This window comes from Cervus elaphus, chromosome 2, assembly GCF_910594005.1.
Source record: "Cervus elaphus chromosome 2, mCerEla1.1, whole genome shotgun sequence".
Lineage (NCBI taxonomy): Eukaryota > Metazoa > Chordata > Mammalia > Artiodactyla > Cervidae > Cervus > Cervus elaphus.
In genome coordinates, this window is record NC_057816.1 from 31,848,878 (window position 1) to 31,870,670 (window position 21,793).

Genomic DNA, 21,793 nt, shown 5'->3' on the forward strand with positions numbered 1-21,793 from the left:
CTGCGGTTCATGGGTTTGCAAAGAGTCGGACATAACTGAGCGACTGAACTGAACTGAGACTTAAATTGAAGAAAGCAAGGAAAACCACTAGACCATTCAGGTATGACCTAAATGAAATCCCTTATGAAGTGACAAATAGATTCAAGGGATTAGATCTTATAGACAGAGTACCTGAAGAACTATGGATGGACGTTCGTGACATTTTACAGGAGGCGGTGATCAAAACCATTCCCAAGAAGAAATGCAAAAAGGCATAATGGCTGTCTAAGGAGGCCTTCTGAATAGCTGAGAAAAGAAGAGAAGTGAAAGGCGAAAAAGAAAAGGAAAGATACACCCATCTGAATGGAGAGTTCCAAAGAACAGCAAGGAGAGTTAAGAAAGCCTTCCTACGTGATCAATGCAAAGAAATAGAGGAAAACAACAGAACAGGAAAGACTAGAGTTCTCTTCAAGAAAATATGAGATACCAAGGCAATATTTCACGCAAAGATGGATGCCATAGTCTTTGTTTATGTGACAGCATATGACAGCAGTGCCCACAACTTCATTCTTGAAACCTGGCCGTCCTGTGACGCCGCTTTTCTGATTGCTCCTCTTATTTCTTTGTCCTGTATTGGATTCATCTGCAGGCTCACTTCTGCACTTTCCCTGAAAGCTGGTTCTATTTTAGGACTTCATTTCTTTAGTTTAAGTTATCTCATCCATCTCTTTGTTTTAACTTAAATATGTTGTCTCACTCTGCTGGTTATGGATATGTTCAAGTATCAGAAAACCTAACCAGAGTGGCTTCAAAAATATGGGGTTATTTTTTTCTCATATAACAGTAAGTCCAGACTAATGAGTTATTAGTCTGGTTTAGTGGTTCAACAAAGCCACCATACTAAACTTTATGAAACACCCAAATATTCCATGCTGTTTCTAGCATCTAGACCTCCGTATATGCTGTTCCCTCTATCATCAACTCACCTCATCTTCATCCTCAAAGTTGTTTGGTTGTCATATCTTAAGAAATCATTCTTTTATACATTCCTTGATTATTCTTTTATCAGGATTAAGTGCGCCTGGTGAACATTATTCTACTTATAATTCACACTGTATTATAAATGCCTTTCTGATTACCTCTATCCCACATTAAGTACGCCTCTATCTTCAGCACCTAGGACAGTGCCTACCACATACCATACGTTCAATAAACACTTGTTCAATGAAAAGATGATATGGACTAAAAATTTTTATTTTAATAGAGAAATGCGAATCAAAATTTACAGTGAGGTAGCACCTCACACAGGTCAGAATGGCCATGATTAAAAAGTCTACAAATAATAAATGCTGGAGAGGGTGTGGAGAAAAGGGAACCCTCCTATACTGTTGGTGGGAATGTAAACTAGTACAGCCACTATGGAAAACAGTATGGAGGTTCTGCAAAAAATTAAGAGTTGCCATGTGATTCAGCAATCCCACCTCAGGGCATATATTCAGAAAAAACTGTAATTCAAAAAGATACATGCACTCCAGTCTTCACAGCAGCACTACTTACAATAACCAAGACATGAAAACAAAGTAACATAAATGTCCACAAACAGATAAAGAAGATGTACTACATATATACAATGGAAACTACTTAGCCATAAAAAAAGAATGAAACAATGTCACTGGCAGCAACATGGGTAGCTGCTGCTGCTGCTAAATCACTTTAGTCACATCCGACTCTGTGCGACCCCATGGACTGCACCCTACCAGGCTCCTGCAACCCTGGGATTCTCCAGGCAAGAGAACTGGAGTGGGTTGCCATTTCCTTCTCCAACTTGGGTAGAGCTAGAGATTATCATATTAAGTGAAGTTAAGTCAGAAAAGGACAAATAACATACAATATTACTTATATGTGGACTCTAAAATACGACACAAATGAACTTACCTATAAAAGAGAAACAGACTCACAGACACAGAGAACAGACTTGTGGTTGTCGGGGGTGGGGCGTGAATTGGGAGTCTGGGATTAGCTGATGCAAACTATTATATAGAGAATGGACAAACAACATGGTCCTACTGTACAGCACAGGGAAGTACATTAGATATCCCATGACAAAGCAGAACGGAAAAGAATATGAAAAAGAATGTGTGTGTGTGTGTGTGTGTGTGTGTGTGTGTATGTATGAGTGAACCACTGTTATATAGCAGAAATTAACACAATGTTATAAATCAACTATACTTTGACAAAACAAAATTTTAAAATAATTTATTCAAAAACATACTCTTCTCATAACCCAAGGAACTGACTGATTAGCAAATGAATAAACAATAACACACACTTCTTGCTCATATTTAAAGAAGCAGATAGAAAAAGAGATATATTTCTAAAACCTCTAAAGGAAACACAGCAAACAGAATGTTGCCAATGTGCGTTTATACCAACCAATCAATTCTACCCACACTATCAATTTCAAGTTGCCAATCATAAACTGTCTTTTATGAATGATTAAATTCCCTAATGCAATGAGAACAAACTAAGATAAGCAAAAAACAAACAAACAAACAAACCAAAACACCAGAAGAGACTAAGACTAAATAAACAGTCTTCCTGTAACCTTCTTCCTAGTCAATGACCCCACTTTTAGCTTCAGGCAACCACTGATCTGCTTTTTGTCAGTATACATTTGACTTTATTCTAGAGTTTCACACAAATGGAATCATATAGTATGTCCTCATTTTGTTTGACTTTTTAAACTCAGCATAATGTTTTTTACAGTCACTCACATTTTGCCTATGTTAGCAGTCCACACCTTATTAATATGAGTAGTATCCCATTCTATGAACATATTTGTTCACTCAATCATCTGATGAATGTTCAGGTTATTTCCAGTCTGAGGCTATTGTAAGCAAAACTGCTATGAACATTTGTGTACAAGTCTTTGTGTGGACAAACATTTTTATTTTTCTTGGGTAGACAGAAGTGAGAACTGACTTCTTCTGTAGTATGGTGGCACAGTGGTAAAGAATCTGCCTGCTAATGCAAGAGATATGGGTTCAATCCTGGAGTCGGGAAGATCCCCTGGAAGAGAAAATAGCAATCCACTCCAGTATTCTTGCCTGGAGAATCCCATGGACAGAGAAGCATTGCCAGTTACAGTCTATAGGGTTGCTAACAGTGGGACACAACTGACCACACATGCACTCACACACAGTGTGTGTAGGTTTAACTTCATAAGAAACTCACAAGCGTTCTGCTAAAATGGTTGTACCATTCAACCTTCCCACCACTATTATGGAAGACTGCCAGTTGCTATACATCCTCCCCAACATCTGAGGTTGTCGGTCATTTCCAAAGAATGCATCTTTGCATGCATTTCTCCATGTGGAGAAATGTCAGTAGCATCCAGTTTGTTGACAACACTATTCATGTCCTATATTAGGACTGATTTCCTATCTAGTTGCACTATCAATTACTGAGAGGAGTACTGAAACTTCCAATTTTAACTTTAGATTGTATATGTATCTTTCAACTCTGTCAATTTGCTTCCAATATTTTAGACCTCTGTTATTGGCGGGGGAAAGACACTGTCAGAATCATTACATCTCCCTGACAAAGTAACTCTTGCAACATTATAGTCCATGTTCTGGAGTTTCCATTTTCTGATATTAGTATAGCTATTCCAGCTTTCTTATGATTAGTTTTACAGAGTATAGCATTGTCTATCCTTTTTATTTTTCACCTGTGACTCTGGATTTTTGTAGCATACAGTTGGGTCTTATTTTTTCATCCACTCTGACAATCCCTTTTATTTAATTTTAATTAATTTTTATTTAAATACCACAGGTGGCTAGTGGTGACCAGACTGGAGAAAGCAGGTTAGGCCAAGGGTTAGCAAACTACAACAGGCAGAAGGCAAATGCAGCCCATTATCTGTTTCTGTGCAGCCTGTGAACTAAGAACGCTTCTACAGTTCCTAAAGGTTGGGAGTAAAAAAAAAAATCAAAGAAAAAAATAGTATTTTGCAATGCATAACAATTACATGAAACTCAAATTGCAGTGTATATATAAATAAAGTTTTAGTGAAACACACTCATACTTATTAATTTATATACTATCTATGGTTACTTTTATTTTTCCTATGGGGCTTCCCTGGTAGCTCAGACCATAAAGAATCTGCCTGCAGTGCATGAGACCAGGGTTAAATCCCTGGGTTGGGAAGATCCGCTGGAGAAGGAAATGGCAACCCATTCCAGTATTCTTGCCTGGAGAATTCCATGGACAGAGAAGCCTGGTGAGCTATAGTTCATTGGGTTATAAAGAGTCAGACATGACTGGACAACTAACTAGAACTAGATTTTTGCTACACTGGCAGAACTAAAGAGTTTCAAGAGACATTGTACTGATCACAAAGCCTAAAACATTCTCAATATCTGGTTTTTCAAAGAAGTTTGCCAAACTGTGATTAAAATCATTTGCATTTAATGCAATTATTGATATAACTGGTTTTAAATCTACAATCTTACCATTTATCTTCCATATATCCCAACATTTCTTTGTTCCTTTCTTCCACCTTTTCTTGTCTTCTTTGGGATTAACTTGGCAAACTCTAGCATTTCATTTCATATCTGGTTGAATGGCATACTTCTTTATTTTAATATGTAGTGGCTGCTCTGGGTTTTACAATACACATCTTTAACTCAGTAGACTGTACCATCAATGATACCTCTTACTTCACAAAAAATGTGAACACCCACTCCCTTACAACACTGTGGTGTACTTCCATTTCCCTGCTCTCATCCTTAATACCTTGTATATCATACATTTTACTACTACAAATATGTCATAAAACTTATGACTTTTCTTTATAAACAGTCAATTATCTTTAAAATTAGGGGAAATGTATTTTATACTCAAATATATTTATGATTTCTTGCACTCATCATTTCTTTGTCCAGATCTAAGTTTGCATCTGATCCATTTTCCCTCTATCTGAAAGATGTTTCTTTTTTTTTTTTTTTTCCCAAGTGATTATATTTTATTATTTTAGTGTTTATGAATGCCAAACTTGGACAGGATCCCCGAACCGAAAACTTGGTCCTCACAAGATGTAACTATTCCTCCGATAACGAAAACAAATTAAACCGTACTGTCGGAAAAAACAGAAATATGTGGCATAGGCTTCTGAGTGATCTTGAAAAATGAGTTACGATGTGTTTCAACTGTATGGAGGAACATTCTCGTATCTACCTAGAAACATTTGGCAAAACAATTGGCCTGGTGCTACTGGGGTTGTTCTGCCTCAAAGGGGGATAGAGGGTGCATGATAGGGTGCTTAAGACTCACAACAGCCACAGAATCACTTGCACAGAATTAACCAAAATTCAATACAGAATAATATAAAAGAGTAGAACAATGTCAACAGTTATTCAATGCCTGGAAAGCAAGTTGTAAGCTAAGAACAAATAACTTGGCAGGAACAATAGTAAACATGTTTATAAGACGGGAGATGAAAAAACTTCGTCATTCATAGATGATGTCTTGTGCACAAGTACATTAGTTACCAGTACATTAGGGAACAGCCACAAAACTAACAAAGTAAGACTAAATCCAAGCTGCTTAGCTTTCCACCATTCTCTTGAGTATTAAACCCAGCCCACCTTTGGCCACTTGCAGAGGTGTTTTTTCTTCTTTATTCTCAATGTAAATGCTTGCTCCTTGGGACACCAGCAGTTTTGCTTCTTCCACTCTCTCTTCATCACAGGCTAAGTGTAGAGGAGTGTTACCCTCAGTGTCTTGGATGTTTGTGGAAGCTTTGTAGTACAGAAGAATATGAATCATCTTCAAGTTACCCTTGGCTGCTGCCCGGTGCATTGCTGTGGCCTCATAATGGTCCTTAGCGTCTGGATTAGCTCCACCTTCCAGTAACATCACAGCAATCTCATGCCTGTTTTTGGAAGCCGCATAATATAGGGGAGTACAGCCATTTTGATTGACAGCATTCACTTGAGCACCTTTTCCCAGAAGGGCTTTGACAATCTCATCTCTGCCAGCAGAAGCAGCAATATGAAGAGGAGACCAACCTGCATCATCTTTATCATTCACTGGCACTCCAAGCTGCAGCAAGAATTCAACAATTTCTGTATGTCCAGCTGAGCATGCCCAATGCAATGCTGTTCTGCTGTCCTGGTCAGTCCTAGTGGCCAGGGACTTATCCGCCAGGATCCTCTCTTTTAATTCCTCCAGCTTCCCGGTGTAGGCCAGGTTGCAGACCATTAGGTTAGACACACACCCCTCCATTTCGCTTTCCCAGGATCACGGGGCAGCCAGACCCACCACCTCCTCACTTCGCAGGCTCCGAGTGCCAATCTGAAAGATGTTTCTTATAGTAACTTTCAACTAGCTAGTAACAAATTCTATAATCTTGGCTGAAAATGTTTCTATTTCACCCTTGTTTTCAAAGGAAATTTTCCCAAATATGAAATGTTTCATCGTCTCCTAGTTTACATAGTTTCTGATGAGAAGTCCTTATTGTTTCTCTACATAATACATCTTTACCTTTGGCTGCATATACTCTTTTTCATCCCTGTTTTTAGAAATTGCTCTTATGGAATTTTTGTGTGGATCTACCCTGCTTTGGAACTAAAACAACTCAACTGGAATTTCATCACCTCCACTAGCTTTGTTCGTAGTGATGCTTTCTAAGGCCTGCTTGACTTCACATTCCAGAATGTCTGGCTCTAGGTGAGTGATCACACTATCGTGATTATCTGGGTCGTGAAGATCTTTTTTGTACAGTTCTATGTATTCTTGCCACCTCTTCTGAATATCTTCTGCTTCTGTTAGGTCCATCCCATTTCTGTCCTTTATCGAGCCCATCTTTGCAGGAAATGATCCCTTGGTATCTCTAATTTTCAGGAAGAGATCTCTAGTCTTTCCCATTCTGTTGTTTTCCTCTATTTCTTTGCATTGATGGCTTAGGAAGGCTTTCTTATCTTTCTTTGCTATTCTTTGGAACTCTGTATTCAAATGGGGAATAGCTTTCCATTTCTCCTTTGCTTTTCGCTTCTCTTCTTTTCACAGCTATTTGTAAGGCTTCCTCAGACAACCATTTAACCTTTTTGCATTTCTTTTCCATGGGGATGGTCTTGATCCCTGTCTCCTGTACAATGTCATGAACCTCTGTCGATAGTTCATTAGGCACTCTATCAGATCTAGTCCCTTAAATCTATTTCTCACTTCCACTGTATAGTGCTAAGGGATTTGATTTAGGTCATACCTGAATGGTCTAGTGGTTTTCCCTACTTTTCTCAATTTAAGTCTGAATTTGGCAATAAGGAGTTCATGATCTGAGCCAGTCAGCTCCCAGTCTTCTTTCTGCTGACTGTATAGAGGTTCTCCATCTTTGGCTGCAAAGAATATAATCAATCTGATTTCGGTGAGTTGAGCTATTTCAAATCCTGAAAGATGATGCTGTGAAAGCGCTGCACTCAATATGCCAGCAAATTTGGAAAACTCAGCAGTGGCCACAGGACTGGAAAAGGTCAGTTTTCATTCCAATCCCAAAGAAAGGCAATCCCAAAGAATGCTCAAACTACCGCACAATTGCACTCATCTCACACACTAGTAAAGTAATGCTCAAAATTCTCCAAGCCAGGCTTCAGCAATATGTGAACTGTGAACTTCCAGATGCTCAAGTTGGTTTTAGAAAAGGCAGAGGAACCAGAGATCAAATTGCCAACATCCGCTGGATCATCGAAAAAGCAAGAGAGTTCCAGAAAAACATTTATTTCTGTTTTATTGACTATGCCAAAGCCTTTGACTCTGTGGATCACAATAAACTGTGGAACATTCTTCAAGAGATGGGCATACCACCCTTATGGCAGAAAGTGAAGAGGAACTAAAGAGCCTCCTGATGAAAGTGAAAGAGGAGAGTGAAAAAGTTGGCTTAAAGCTCAGCATTCAGAAAACTAAGATCATGGCATCTGGTCCCGTCACTTCATGGCAAATAGATGGGGAAACAGTGGAAACAGTGGCTGCCTTTATTTTGGGGGGCTCCAAAATCACTGCAGATGGTGATTGAAGCCACCAAATTAAAAGACGCTTACTCTTTGGAAGGAAAAGTTATGACCAACCTAGATAGCATATTAAAAAGCAGAGACATTACCTTGCCAACAAAGGTCTGTCAAGACTATGGTTTTTCCAGTAGTCACGTATGGATGTGAGAATTGGACTGTGAAGAAAGCTGAGCGCCAAAGAATTGATGCTTTTGAACTGTGGTGTTGGAGAAGACTCTGGAGAGTCCCTTGGACTGCAAGGAGATCCAACCAGTCCATCCTAAAGGAGATCAGTCCTGGGTGTTCACTCGAAGGACTGATGCTGAAGCTGCAACTCCAGTACTTTGGCCACCTCATGCTAAGAGCTGACTCATTGGAAAAGACCCTGATGCTGGGAGGGATTGAGGGCAGGTGGAGAAAGGGACGACAGAGGATGAGATGGCTCGATGGTATCACCCACTTGATGGACATGGGTTTGAGTAAACTCTGGGAGTTGGTGATGGACAGGGAGGCCTGGCGTGCTGTGATTCATGGGGTCACAAAGAGTTGGACACGACTGAGCGACTGAACTGAACTGACCCTGCTTTGGGTTTGTTCAGACTATTGGATCTTATGAGTTCATCATTTTCATCAAATTTGGAAAATTTTGAGCCATTACTTCTTATAATACTTTTGGTTCCATCCTTTGAGAATGTCAAATACACTTTGTTGAGCTTACCTGGTATCCCACAGACCAATGAGCCACTGACTATTTTCAGCTCTCTTTCTCTGGTACTTTTTAAGATTAATATATTTTGCTGTATCTTCAAGTTTACTGGTCTGTTCTTCTGCTCTGTCCAATCTACTGTTAAATCTGTTCAGTTAACTTTTTACCTCAGATAACCCTTTCTTTCCTCCTAGAAGTTCTATTTGGTTCTTTTTTATGTCTTCCATTTCTCTAGCCATTATGTTCATATTTTTCTTTACATTTATTAGTTACAATTAGCTATTATTAATTTATAATTTATTTTTAATATAAATATATTTATATTATAGCTGTCTGCTAGCTCCATCACCCCTTTCATTTCTGGATCTATTTCTTTGAACTGACTTTTCCCCTGGTTATAGACTATCTTGGACATGTTTCTTGCAATGTCTAGGAATTTCTGCTTAAATGTGGGAAAATATGAGTCACACTGTTGTTTCTGAGTGTTGGCAACCATCAGAGAGTTGGGCTTTGTTTTAGCAGGTTATTATTTAGAGATCTATTTCACCCCCCTGAGGACTTTTCTATCTTTACAACATGACAAATCCAATGGGTTCGCCACTGAATGTCTTGGATGTGCCAAAAGATCCTTCACTCTGGTCAGAGTTAAATGTCTCCTGCATAAATTTGGTAAATATTCTGCTAGTAATTCACTGGATGTTCACTGTCTGGCTTTACAGAGTTTAACTTTATGCATTCACAACCTAGTAGTCATTAAAGACTCAAGGTAGCCCATGTAAAGATTTCTGGAGCTTTAAAAAAAATATTTATTTATTTATTTGTTTATGGCTGTGCTTGGTCTCCATGCTCCACAGGCTACTCTCTAGCTGCGGGTCACAGGCTTCTCACCGTAGTGGCGTCTTCGGTTGCAGAGCACAGGTTCTAGGGCACATGGGCTTTGGCAGCTGCAGCACACAGGCTTAGTAGCAGTGGCTCCCAGGCTCTAGAACACAGGCTCAACAGTTGTGGCACAAGGGCTTAGCTGCTCTGTGGCATGTGGGATCTTTCCAGATCAGAAATTAAACCTGTGTCTCTTGCATTAGCAGATGGATTCTTTACCACTGAGCCACCAAGGAAGCCCCTTGGAGTTCCTTTGATTGCACAGTTCCTATCTTTTTGGAACCTTATCATGCAACTTGTAGCTGCCCAAGCCTTGCCAAAAATCCAGTCTGTGCCTCCTCAACTGAGCATGGCTTACAGGATCATTAGGCTTCCCCTCCCTGCTTCTTCAATTCCAAAGTTGCTTCCAGGCAGAAAGCCACGGTAGTTGTAGAACTCATATTCTTTATTACCCCCCTCTCAGGGACCACAATCCTACTCTGCCTTTGGTGTAATATCTAATAAAAGGCAGTTCATATATTTTGGTCCAGTTTACCAACTATTTGTGACAAAGGAGTAAAGACTCCTTATTGCTCCATTATCGTCAGAGAAGAAATTCCAAATTTTTTGAAACAAAATTAATGACAAATATATCTGAGCAGACCATACAAATTCAAAGAAGAATGAATTATAAATGGATCTATTTTTCACATGTCAACTACTTAAAAGGAAACAATAGGGGTGTCATATGTCGGTTTCTGAAATTTCCAAAAAAAAGCAAGAGGGAACACTGGATCCTTAAAACAACTTTAAAGATGAATATTGTTGTCACTATTATGAAGAGACTCACAAATAAATAAATAACTTGCCCAAGACACATAAATATCAAGTGGCAAATCTAATATTATAAGCCAGCGCTGACACTAAACACCACGTTTTCACTCTATGTCACATTGCATCCCATTTTTTCTCAACACAAATATGTTTTAAGAGATTTGGTTTGCCCAACTGAATTTATTAAAATTGCCTGTGTTTTACTTAGCAAAAGTTACTATTAACTATCAATAATAATATTTGATCAATATGGGAAAAACATTACTATAGTGAGTTGAGAATATTTCATACAGAAACAATGATACAAACAACTGAATTTTTAAAAAACACCAAAAAATAATGAAACACCGAATAGCATAGGGAACTCTACTCAGTACTCTGTAATAGCCTATAAGGGTAAAAAGTCTTTAAAAAACAACAACAACGACAAAAAACTCCCCTGAGAACTGATTCACTGTGCTACATACCTGAAACCAACACAACATTGTAAATCAACTATATGCCAATAATCTTTTTAAAAAAGAAACAAATGAGAATAAAACCATAAAAAGAAAGAAAAAGCAAAGATACAATATCATTTTTAGCCTATCTGGCATTTGGACAAGTAGCTATGCATTTATTTAAATCTAAAATTGGCATTTAAAAATAAATAATTTGTGGACCTTTGGTTATGATTCACTCAAGCCAGTCAATCCATAAGGAATCCATAATGGAGGTACATTACATCAAGAGAGTGGGCTGTCCCTTCTTCACAAATCCCTTATTTCATGGATAGACACTATGTTCACTATTTAATTTTGGAGACTGCCTATAATGGAAGTTCCTTTAAAATTTTATTCGTAAGACCCAGAAAGTGGGTTAACATGCAATAGGCACTATATGCACACTTGGGAAATGAAAGGTCCCAATATTTTAATTCTCAAAATAATGGAGGTACATTGCACCAAGAGAGTGGGCTGTCCCTTCTCCACAAATCCCTTAAAATGACAGTAAAAAACAAACAAACAAAAAAACCAGAGAGGGAGGAAAAATAATAGGCTTGTGTTTCCAATTAACATGGAGCAGCAGAAATTGTATTTACCTGAAACAACCAAATAACAGAACAGAATATATAAAACAGCAGCACTCAAGACATCACACAAGAGGTGAGAAAAGACAGTGAACAGTGATACATAAAAGATTGGAAACAAAGACAATGAACACTGCAATCATCCCAGTTACTTCTGGGGCAAAGAGAGAGGACCTGGTCAAAACCTGGCAATTTCCCTGTTAAAGAGGTGAGGCTGGGAGTCAAAAGGCAAACTGGAGATAGGAATTAGCACTCATGGAGTAGTGATCAAAGAGGTGAGAGGTAGAGAGACCACTCTGGAAATCTGCAAACAGCCCTTTCTGAGTCTTCAGCAAAGTACTGATCAGTGTATATATGTGAGGAAACTACCCAAGGTGAGGGAAAGAATCACTAAAAGGACTAGAGGAAATAATGTGCCCAGCACCCATACAAGTCTTATATGTCCCCAGTAGCCAAAATAGAAAAAGGTCATATTTCAAAGAGGATTGGTTAGAGAAGAGGTCAGTAAATTATATCCCATGGATCAATCTGGTCCACCTGCTTCTGTATAGCCCAAGAACTCAGGATAGTTTTTACATTATTAAAAAAAACTTAAAAAAAAAAAAAAAGTCGGGGACTTCCCTGGTGGTTCAGTGGCTAAGACTCTCTGCTTCCAATGCAGGGGGCCCGGGTTCATACCCTGGTCAGGGAACAAGATCCCATGTGCTGTAACTAAGTCTCTGTAACTAAGACCTCATGCAGTCAAATAAATAAATATATATATATTTTAAAAAAAAAAAAAAAGTCACGTGGTAATATTTCATGACAATTGAAAGCTAGATGAAATTCAAATTACAGTGTCAAGAATAAATCTCACAATATCCTCATTCTTTTAAATACTCCCTATGGAGTACAGTGCTTGCAAACTATAACAGAAGGGAAAGGTAGCTGCAAGAAAGATGGAATAGCTCACAAGGCCTAACATATTTACTATTTTACTACAGAAAAATGAGTCTTGCGTCAGAAGAAAATAAATTCTGCAATAAACACATATCCTGTCCTCCTAAAAAAGCTTAGAAGAAAGATATTAAATAAACAGTTTCAAAGTAACTGAATCATGTCCAGAGTTTAATAAGACTATTATATTAACAAGTGTACAAAAATATCTAGCATCTAGCTTAGTTAAAATTAACAATGTCTAGTATCAAATCAAAAATTACCAGACACAAAAACGAAAGCAGAAAATTAAACCTATCATGAGAAGAAAAGAACAATTAAATCTGACTTAGAAGTGACTCAAAGAATAGAATGAATAGACAGGGACATGAATAGGTTTTATATAAGTTACTACAATACATTGGTTCAAGAAGCTACAGCAATGACTGAATGTGTTAAATGAAAACATGGACAATATTTCTTTAAAAAGACATAAATAAAAATTTCAGAGAGGAAAACTACAGCATCTGGCGTTAAAAATACAGTAGGGACTTCCCTAATAGTCCAGTGGCTAGGACTCTGCACTCCCAATGCAGGTGCCTGGTCAGGGAGCCAGATCCCACATGCCGCAACTGTGAGTTTGCAAGCTGCAACCAGAAGATCCCGCATACCACAACTAAGACCCAGTGCAGCCAAATAAAATCAAAAGGCACAAACTTCTAGTGATAAAACAAATGTCATGGGGATGTAACATTCAGAATACAGAACACAGGCAATACTGTAAGAACTTTAAATGATGACAGATGGTAACTAGGCTTATCACAGTGATCATCTCAAAATGGAATTAATATCTAATTATCTAATCACTATGCTGCACACCCAAAACTAATATTGTATGTCAACTATACCTCAACTAAAATTTTTAAAACACAGCAAATGAAGGAGGTCAGGTTCCATTTGACGATGCAGAAAGATCCTGAACTCACCTCCCATGAAACAACAAATCCACAACTAAATACAATAATTCCCTCTGAAAGAAAACTGAAAACTAGATGAGAGAATCTCCATAACAAAGGATAAAAGGACAGCAGTGACACGGGTAGATGAAACAGAGATACTCCAAAGGAAAAACCACACCTCACCCACAATCCACAATTGGGAAGGATCACAAAGGTATGGCTATTTTCCCTGAAGAGCAAGGGATTTAAGTTTCACATTGGGCATGCCAACCCTCAGATTTTGAGTAGAGGAGCCCCCCAAACACCTGGCTTTAAAAACCAACAAGAAAGACCCCCCTAGGCGTCCAGTTTGCCAAAGAAGGGGACATGGATTTGATTCCTGGTCTGGGAAGATCCCACATGCTGAGGAGCAACCAAGTCTGTAAGCCACAACTACTGAGCCCACTGAAGCCCGCATGCCTAGAGCACAGGCTTTGCAAGGAGAAGCCACTGCAATGAGAAGCCGATGAACCAGAGATGAAGAGTCGTCCCAGCTCACTGCAACCAGAGAAAGCCCACACACAGCAATGAAGACCCAGCACAGTCAATAAATAAATAAAATTAAAAAAAAAAAACAACAACAGGAAACAAGGAATATGTCCACGAAAACGACAGAATGGCAACGAACAACCAAAAAAAGCTGCTCCTAAGGGGACTGCACACAGACTGTGTCAACTGAAAAACCAGTGCATAAACACAAGCCTGAAAATACCCGGGCCAGAGGGGAAGGGGATCTACTTACTAATTTTGAAGCATCTATCTGAGAGGAACCACTCGGGATGCTTCCTAGGGACGAAGATGCTGGCGGAAGCCATTTTGGAAATCTCCATCTAAACCGGGGGCCCTCAATCCCCAGGCCAAGGACCAGTACTGGTCTGTGGCTGTTAGGAGCCTGGCTGCACAGAGGGAGGTGAGCAGCAGGCCAGCGTGAGAAGCCTCACCTGCAGCTCCCCACTGCTCACCTTATCCCGTGAACCACCACCACCTCCACCACCCCCCACCCTCCACCCCCTTTCCCCCACTCTACTCCATTCCATGGAAAAACTGTCTTCCGTGAAACCAGTCCCTGGTACCAAAAAAAAATTTTTTTTTTTCTTTTTTTTAACCAAAAAGTTTGAGACCACTGATCTTACCTGTTAACATCAGTGGGCATGGCCCACCAAGAGCCCCATTCCTCTTGTGCCTCCTCCAGGCCTGAAAGCCAGCCAGATGGAAACCCCTCCTACCAGCTCCTGGCAGCCAGACCCCACAGTCATTCTCAGGACCACTGCCACCCACCGCGCGGCACAGCAGCAGCTCGACCCTGACACCGCAGGAGGGCGCAAGCAGCCCCCACGCGGGTACCCAGAGCACCAGCATCTGAGGGCCGGCAGGACTGCACTTCTGAGCACCATAAGGCGTCTCCTGCATGAGGCCACTCCTTCAAGACTGGGAGAGGTAGCTGATTTACCTAATATACACACAAGCAGAGAGAATCAGGCAAAATGAGGAGACAGAGGAGTCTGTTCCAATCACAAGACAAGATAAAACTCAGAAGAAGAACTAAACAAAATAAAGGTAAGCAATCTATCCAATGAAGAGTCCAAAGTAATATTCATAAAGGTACTCACTGAACTTGGAAGAAGGTATGAACAAGTGAGAACCTCAACAAAGAGAGAAAATATAAGAAACTACCAAACAAAATTTTTATAAAATGTTATAATTGAACCAATAATAATAATGAAATGTTAGAGGTTCAACAGCAGACTGGATGAGGTAGAAAAATGAATCAGTAAGTAAGAAGAAAAACGATGGAATTCACCCAGACAGAGCAGAAAATGAAAACAAAAAAAATTTAATGTAAATTGGTGCAGCCAGTATAGAAAATAGTATGGATTTCCTCAAAAAATTAAGAATAGAACACTATATGACCCAGCTACCCTACTCCTGGGTATTTTTTAAAGGACATGGAAACACTGATTCAAAAAGATATATTTCCCCGCCCCCCCAAAAAAGATACATCCCTATGTTCACTGCCATAAAAAAGGAAATCTTGCCATCTGTGACAAGAATGGACTCTGAGGGCATTATGCTAAGTGAAGTTAGTCAAAGACAAATACTGTATGATTTTACTCATATATGAAATCTGAAACAAAATAAAATCCAACAAACAAAATAAAACAAAAACAAACACAGAGAGAGAGAGCAGAATAGTGGTTACCAGTGGGAAAGGTCATTCGGGGGGGTGGGCAAAATAGGTGAAGGGGGTCAACTGCATGGTGGGTGTGTGTGTGTGTGTGTGTGTCATTCGGGGGGGTAGGCAAAATAGGTGAAGGGGGTCAACTGCATGGTGTGTGTGTGTGTGTGTGTACACTCAGTCATGTCTGACTCTTTGAGATCCCAAGGGGTCAACTGCATGGGTGTGTGTGTGTGTGTGTGTGTGTGTACACTCAGTCATGTCTGACTCTTTGAGATCCCAAGGGGTCAACTGCATGGGGGGTGTGTGTGTGTGTGTGTGTGTGTGTGTGTGATGTCTGACTCTTTGAGATCCCAAGGGGTCAACTGCATGGGTGTGTGTGTGTGTGTGTGTGTGTGTGTGTGTGTGTGTGTGTGTGTACACTCAGTCATGTCTGACTCTTTGAGATCCCAAGGGCTGAAGGGGGTCAACTGCATGGGGGGTGGTGTGTGTGTGTGTGTGTGTGTGTGTGTGTGTGTGTACACTCAGTCATGTCTGACTCTTTGAGATCCCAAGGGCTGAAGGGGGTCAACTGCATGGGGGGTGGTGTGTGTGTGTGTGTGTGTGTGTGTGTGTGTGTGTGTACACTCAGTCATGTCTGACTCTTTGAGATCCCAAGGGCTGAAGGGGGTCAACTGCATGGTGTGTGTGTGTGTGTGTGTGTGTGTGTGTGTGTGTGTGTGTGTGTGTGTGTGTGTGTGTGTGTGTGTGTGTGTACACTCAGTCATGTCTGACTCTTTGAGATCCCAAGGGGTCAACTGCATGGGGGTGTGTGTGTGTGTGTGTGTGTGTGTGTGTGTGTGTGTGTGTGTGTGTGTGTACACTCAGTCATGTCTGACTCTTTGCATGGGGTGTGTGTGTGTGTGTGTGTGTGTGTGTGTGTGTGTGTGTGTGTGTGTGTACACTCAGTCATGTCTGACTCTTTGAGATCCCAAGGGGGTCAACTGCATGGGGGGTGGTGTGTGTGTGTGTGTGTGTGTGTGTGTGTGTGTGTGTGTACACTCAGTCATGTCTGACTCTTTGAGATCCCAAGGGCTGAAGGGGGTCAACTGCATGGGGTGTGTGTGTGTGTGTGTGTACACTCAGTCATGTTTGAGATCCCAAGGGCTGAAGGGGGTCAACTGCATGGGGGGTGGTGTGTGTGTGTGTGTGTGTGTGTGTGTGTGTGTGTGTGTGTGTGTGGCTGAAGGGGGTCAACTGCATGGGGGGTGGTGTGTGTGTGTGTGTGTGTGTGTGTGTGTGTGTGTGTGTGTGTGTGTGTGTGTGTGTGTGTGTGTGTGTGTGTGTGTGTGTACACTCAGTCATGTCTGACTCTTTGAGATCCCAAGGGCTGAAGGGGGTCAACTGCATGGGGTGTGTGTGTGTGTGTGTGTGTGTGTGTGTGTGTACACTCAGTCATGTCTGACTCTTTGAGATCCCAAGGGCTGTAGCCTGCCAGGCTAGTTGCTATTTCCCCACTGTGAGTGTATGGTAACAGACGGTAAATAGATTTGATACTCTGTAGTGCACACAGATGTTAAACTATAATGCTTTCAATTATAAAGCTGTATAAGCGAAAGTTACATAACATGAGAGAAAAAAAATAAAAGCCCTACTTTAAAAAGGTGGGAGGTGAGAGAACACAAATGTAACACAGAACAAGCAGAGGAAAAGAAACAGTAAGTAGCAGAAATCAATGAAACCAAAAGCTGGTTCTTTGAGAAAAACTAAAATGACTGATAAACCTCTATCCAGACTGAGGCAGGAGGGAGAAGGACACAAATTAACAATATCAGGAATGAGGTGTATGACAGACATGAAAAAGGTAAGAATATAATACTATGAGCAAATGCATGCTGATAAATTTTGTAACTTCAGTGAAGTGGAAAAATTCCTTGAAAGAAACAAATTACCAAAGCTCATCCAAACAGACACAGATAACATGAATAGTCCCATATCTATTAAAGAAATGAAATCTGTAGTTTAAAGCCTTCCCATAAAGAACAAACCTAGATAGTTTAATTGGTAAATTGAGCCACAGTTTTAAAGAATACCAACTCTATGGAAATAATTTCAGAAAACTGAAAAGCAGGAAATACTTTCCAATTCCTCCCATGAGGCTAGTTTTATCTTGATATCGAAATCAGAAAAACACATAATGAAAGAAAACCACAGACTAATATCCCTCATGAACATAGATGCAAAGTTTCTTAACACAATTTTAGCAAATATATAAAAGGGTAATTGATAAAAGAGGAGAGAGAAAAAGTTGGCTTAAAACTCAACATTCAAAAAACTAAGATCATGGCATCCGGTCCCATCACTTTATGGCATATAGATGGGGAAAAGATGGGATTTCCCTCATGGTCCAGTGGTTCAATTCCTGGTTGGGGAACTAAGATCATACATGCTGCAACTGCTGAGTCCATGTACTCCAGAGCCTGCACATCACAACCAAAGATCCTGCATACTGGCATAAAGATCCCACATGGTACAACTAAGACCCGACACACCAAAAACTAAATACAAATAAATATTAAAAAAAAAAAAAAAAAGATCCAACACCCACTTCTGATAATCTGGAAATAGAAGGGAACTTCCTCAACCTGAGAAAGGGCATAGTGAAAAATCTGTTATCAACATACTCAATGGTGAAAAACTAAATGCTTTCCCCCTAAGATCAGGATGATCTCAGGCCAAGAACATCCTTAACTACCACTTATATTCATGACTCTTCATGTAGTTCTGGGAAGAGAAAGAAATCAAACATATGCAGATAGAAAACAAAGACGTAAGACTGTCTTCATTTACAAACAACAGGATCATGTACAAAGAATCTTTAAAAACTGAGACTTCCCTGGTGGTCCAGTGGCTAACAATCGGTGTTCTCAATGCAGGTGGCCCTGTGTTCAATCCCTAGTCAGGGAACTAGAGCCCACATATCACAACTAAGAATTCGCAAGCCATAACTGAAAAACTCCCACATGCCACAACTAACGATTCCGCATGCCACAACTAAAGATTTCATTTGCCATGACAAAGACTGAAGATTCAGTGTGCCCCAATAAAGACCCGGTGCAACCATATAAATACTGCCTTGTGCAAAAGTTAACTGTAGTAATCTGTGCATTGTTGAACTTAGCTGTATAATATCGAAATATATTCTTCTTAAAAAAAAATACATTTTTAAATAAATGTGGTTATGGTGTACATCATTTTAATGTGCATTTCTCATTTTATGTATTTTTGCTAATGACTTATTATTTATATTTATTTTAGACTACAGAAATGATGTTAGACAAAAAGTAAATTCTAAAGATTTTTTTAAATTCAAGTTCAAAATGGCTCATAAAGCAGCGGAGACAACTCACAACATTAAACAACACATCTGGCCTGGGAACTGCTAACAAACACACAGTGCAGTGGTGGTTCAAGAAATTTTGCAAAACAGACAAGAGTCTTGAAGATGAGGAGCGCAGTGGCCGGCCACTGGAAGTTGACAACGACCAACAGAGAGCAATCATTGAAGCTGATCCTCTTGCAACTACGTGAGAAGTTGTCAAAGAACTCAAAATAGACCATATGGTCATTTGGCATTTGAAGCGAACTGGAAAGGTGAAAAAGCTCGGTAAGGGGGTGCCTCGTGAGTTGACCACAAATCAAAAATATTGTCGTTGTGAGGTGTCATCTTCTCTTCTTCTATGCAACAATGATGAACCACGTCTCGATCAGACTGTGACGTGCAATAAAAAGTAGATTGTATATGACAACAGGTGATGACCAACTCAGTGGCTGGATCAAGAAGAAGCTCCAAAGCACTTTCCAAAGCCAAACTTGCACCAAAAAAGGGTCATGGTCACTGCCTGGTGGTCTACTGCAAGACTGATCTGGAACAGCTTTCTGAATCCCAAAGAAACCATTACACTTGAGAACGCTCAGCAAATCAATGAGATGGCACCAAAAACTGTACTGTCTGCAGCCGGCACTGGTCAACAGTATGGGCCCAATTCTTTTCCACGACAGTGTCCAACTGCACATGGCACAACCCAACCCTTCCAAAGTTGAACGAACTGGGCTATGAAGTTTTTTGCCTTATCTGCCATATTCACCTGACCTCTCGTCAACTGACTACCACTTCTTCAAGCACCTTAACAACTTTTTGCAGGGAAAAACGTTTCCACAACCAGGAGGAGGCAGAAAATACTATCCAAGAGTTCATCAAATCCCAAAGCACGGATTTTTACACTACAGGAATAAACAAACTTATTTCTCATCGGCAAAAATGTGTTGATTGTAACAGCTCCTACTTTGATTAATAAAAATGTGTTTGAGCCTAGTTTTAATGATTTAAAATTAATGGTGTAAAAGTGTAATATTTTGCACCAACCTAAATAATTTTTTTTTTAAAAGCAAGGAAAGAAAGAAAAAAGCACATCCTAAAAAATTTTAGAGCTCTGAGGATTAAGAAAAAAATTATAAAAAACTTTCAAGAAGAAAAAGAAACTCACAAAGGAACAAGAATCAAACTGGCAGATATCTCATCAGTAACAGTGGATGCTAAAAGATAAAAAGAGTTCTGGGGGGAAATTATTTGAATACTGTATTCAATTTAAATTACCAGTAAGAACAGAGGACAAAATAAAAATATTTTCAGACATGCAAGAACTCAAGTTCACCTCTCAGAAATCCTGTTTGAAAAGAATGTACTACAACAAAAGAATGAATGTAAGAGGAAAAATGTGGGAATCAAAAACAGTGGTGAGTAAATCAACTACTAAAACATACAGTCTAAATAATTGTTGAGAAACATAAATAAATGAATGACAATACGGACCTAAAATCCCAGGTAATTAAAACACGGCAGGTTGGTTGTGGGACTGAAAGGCATGGTCAGGGAGGAAGCCTGTTAAGATTTTTACATTGCTTGAGTTATTAAAGCAAGTTACTCTGTTCAAGTATCAACCGTAGAGAGAATGGAAAAAAAACTCTCAACATCAATTTCCTTTAGATACAATTATTTACATTATTGTAATTCTAGCTTAAGAAGTATTCATAATTTCTTCAAGGGGTAACATTTTGTCTTTCAAGATGATAGTGTCATCCTTCACTAACTAAACGGTGTGAGACCAGACTCAAGTAATAATACAGGTTTGAATTACCACATGGTGTCTAACAGCATGTGTAAAAGTTGAAGAAAGATCACTCCTAAAATGGAATTCAACTTAAAATTTCTGTTAAAGAATCTTTCAAGATTAATCAAGAATGACTCATCAACTATAAACATAAAGGACACATTTATTTAAGTACTTCTCATCTATATAATGGACTCAACCCACACTACATATTTAATATATCTATTTATTTAGAACAGCATTTCAATTTATTTGAAGTTCCATCTGCTTACTTGTGGGGAGGGGAGAAGAAAACTGTCTAACAACTAACAAATCTTTACTCAGCAGAACACATTAATCGCTAATATTACAACAAAACTTTTTTGCAAATGGAAATGACAGACTCAGTTAAAGAAAGCTTTACTTAAAAGAGAATACAATTGGGCATCAATGCCAAGCCAGTTTAATAAAGCTAATTTTAATTATTGTAAGTACATAAATAAGGCATTCTATAAAAATGTCCTTAACAAAATGCTAAATGTATATTTAACATACATACAGCAACTTAAATATATCACAAAAAAGAGCTATAAAGTAAGTTATACTGCCATAATCTGTTTATTCCAGAACAAGCTTTTAGTAAGCTATAAAATTAACATGGCTAGTTCTTCAAATAGTGCTCACATACGAAGTCTGAATTTATTTAAATAGGGAATCACACCATCCCCACATAAACTGTTGGCTTTTTTGGCCATTTCCTCAATAATGAAACTATCAATTACCCACTCAGAAACCTAGGAATCATACTAAACATTTAGTCATACAAAAGATCTTTTTGGGTTTCCCTTTCTTTTGGTGGCTCAGAGGGTAAAGCATCTGCTTGCCATGCAAGAGACCTGGGTTCAATCCCCAGGTCAGGAAGATCCCCTGGAGAAGGAAATGGCAACCCATTCCAATACTCTTGCCTGGAAAATTCCATGGACGGGGGAGCCCAGTAGGCTACAGGCTCAAAGGGATCTCAAAGAGGCGCACACAACCAAAAGGTCTTTTTACTCGAAGATCCTTCACAATAATCTGATCATTA

The 21,793-nt window shown here is 39.4% G+C and overlaps 2 protein-coding genes across 2 annotated transcripts in view; both read right to left on the bottom strand.

The window, feature by feature from the left end:
• RSF1 (remodeling and spacing factor 1) overlaps window positions 1-21,793 on the bottom strand; it is a 151,330-nt gene that overhangs the window by 114,342 nt on the left and 15,195 nt on the right. The gene's annotated exons all lie outside the window — the stretch shown is intronic.
• Window positions 4,577-6,655, bottom strand: LOC122676143 (26S proteasome non-ATPase regulatory subunit 10-like). Its single transcript, XM_043875482.1, has one exon. It carries the CDS (start codon window positions 6,265-6,267, stop codon window positions 5,587-5,589), a length of 681 nt encoding a protein of 226 aa, XP_043731417.1. The 5' UTR covers window positions 6,268-6,655; the 3' UTR covers window positions 4,577-5,586.

Bases quoted from the DNA above. Each gene is read 5' to 3' on its own strand.
- LOC122676143 (XM_043875482.1), bottom strand. From the start codon at position 6,267: ATGGAGGGGTGTGTGTCTAACCTAATGGTCTGCAACCTGGCCTACACC.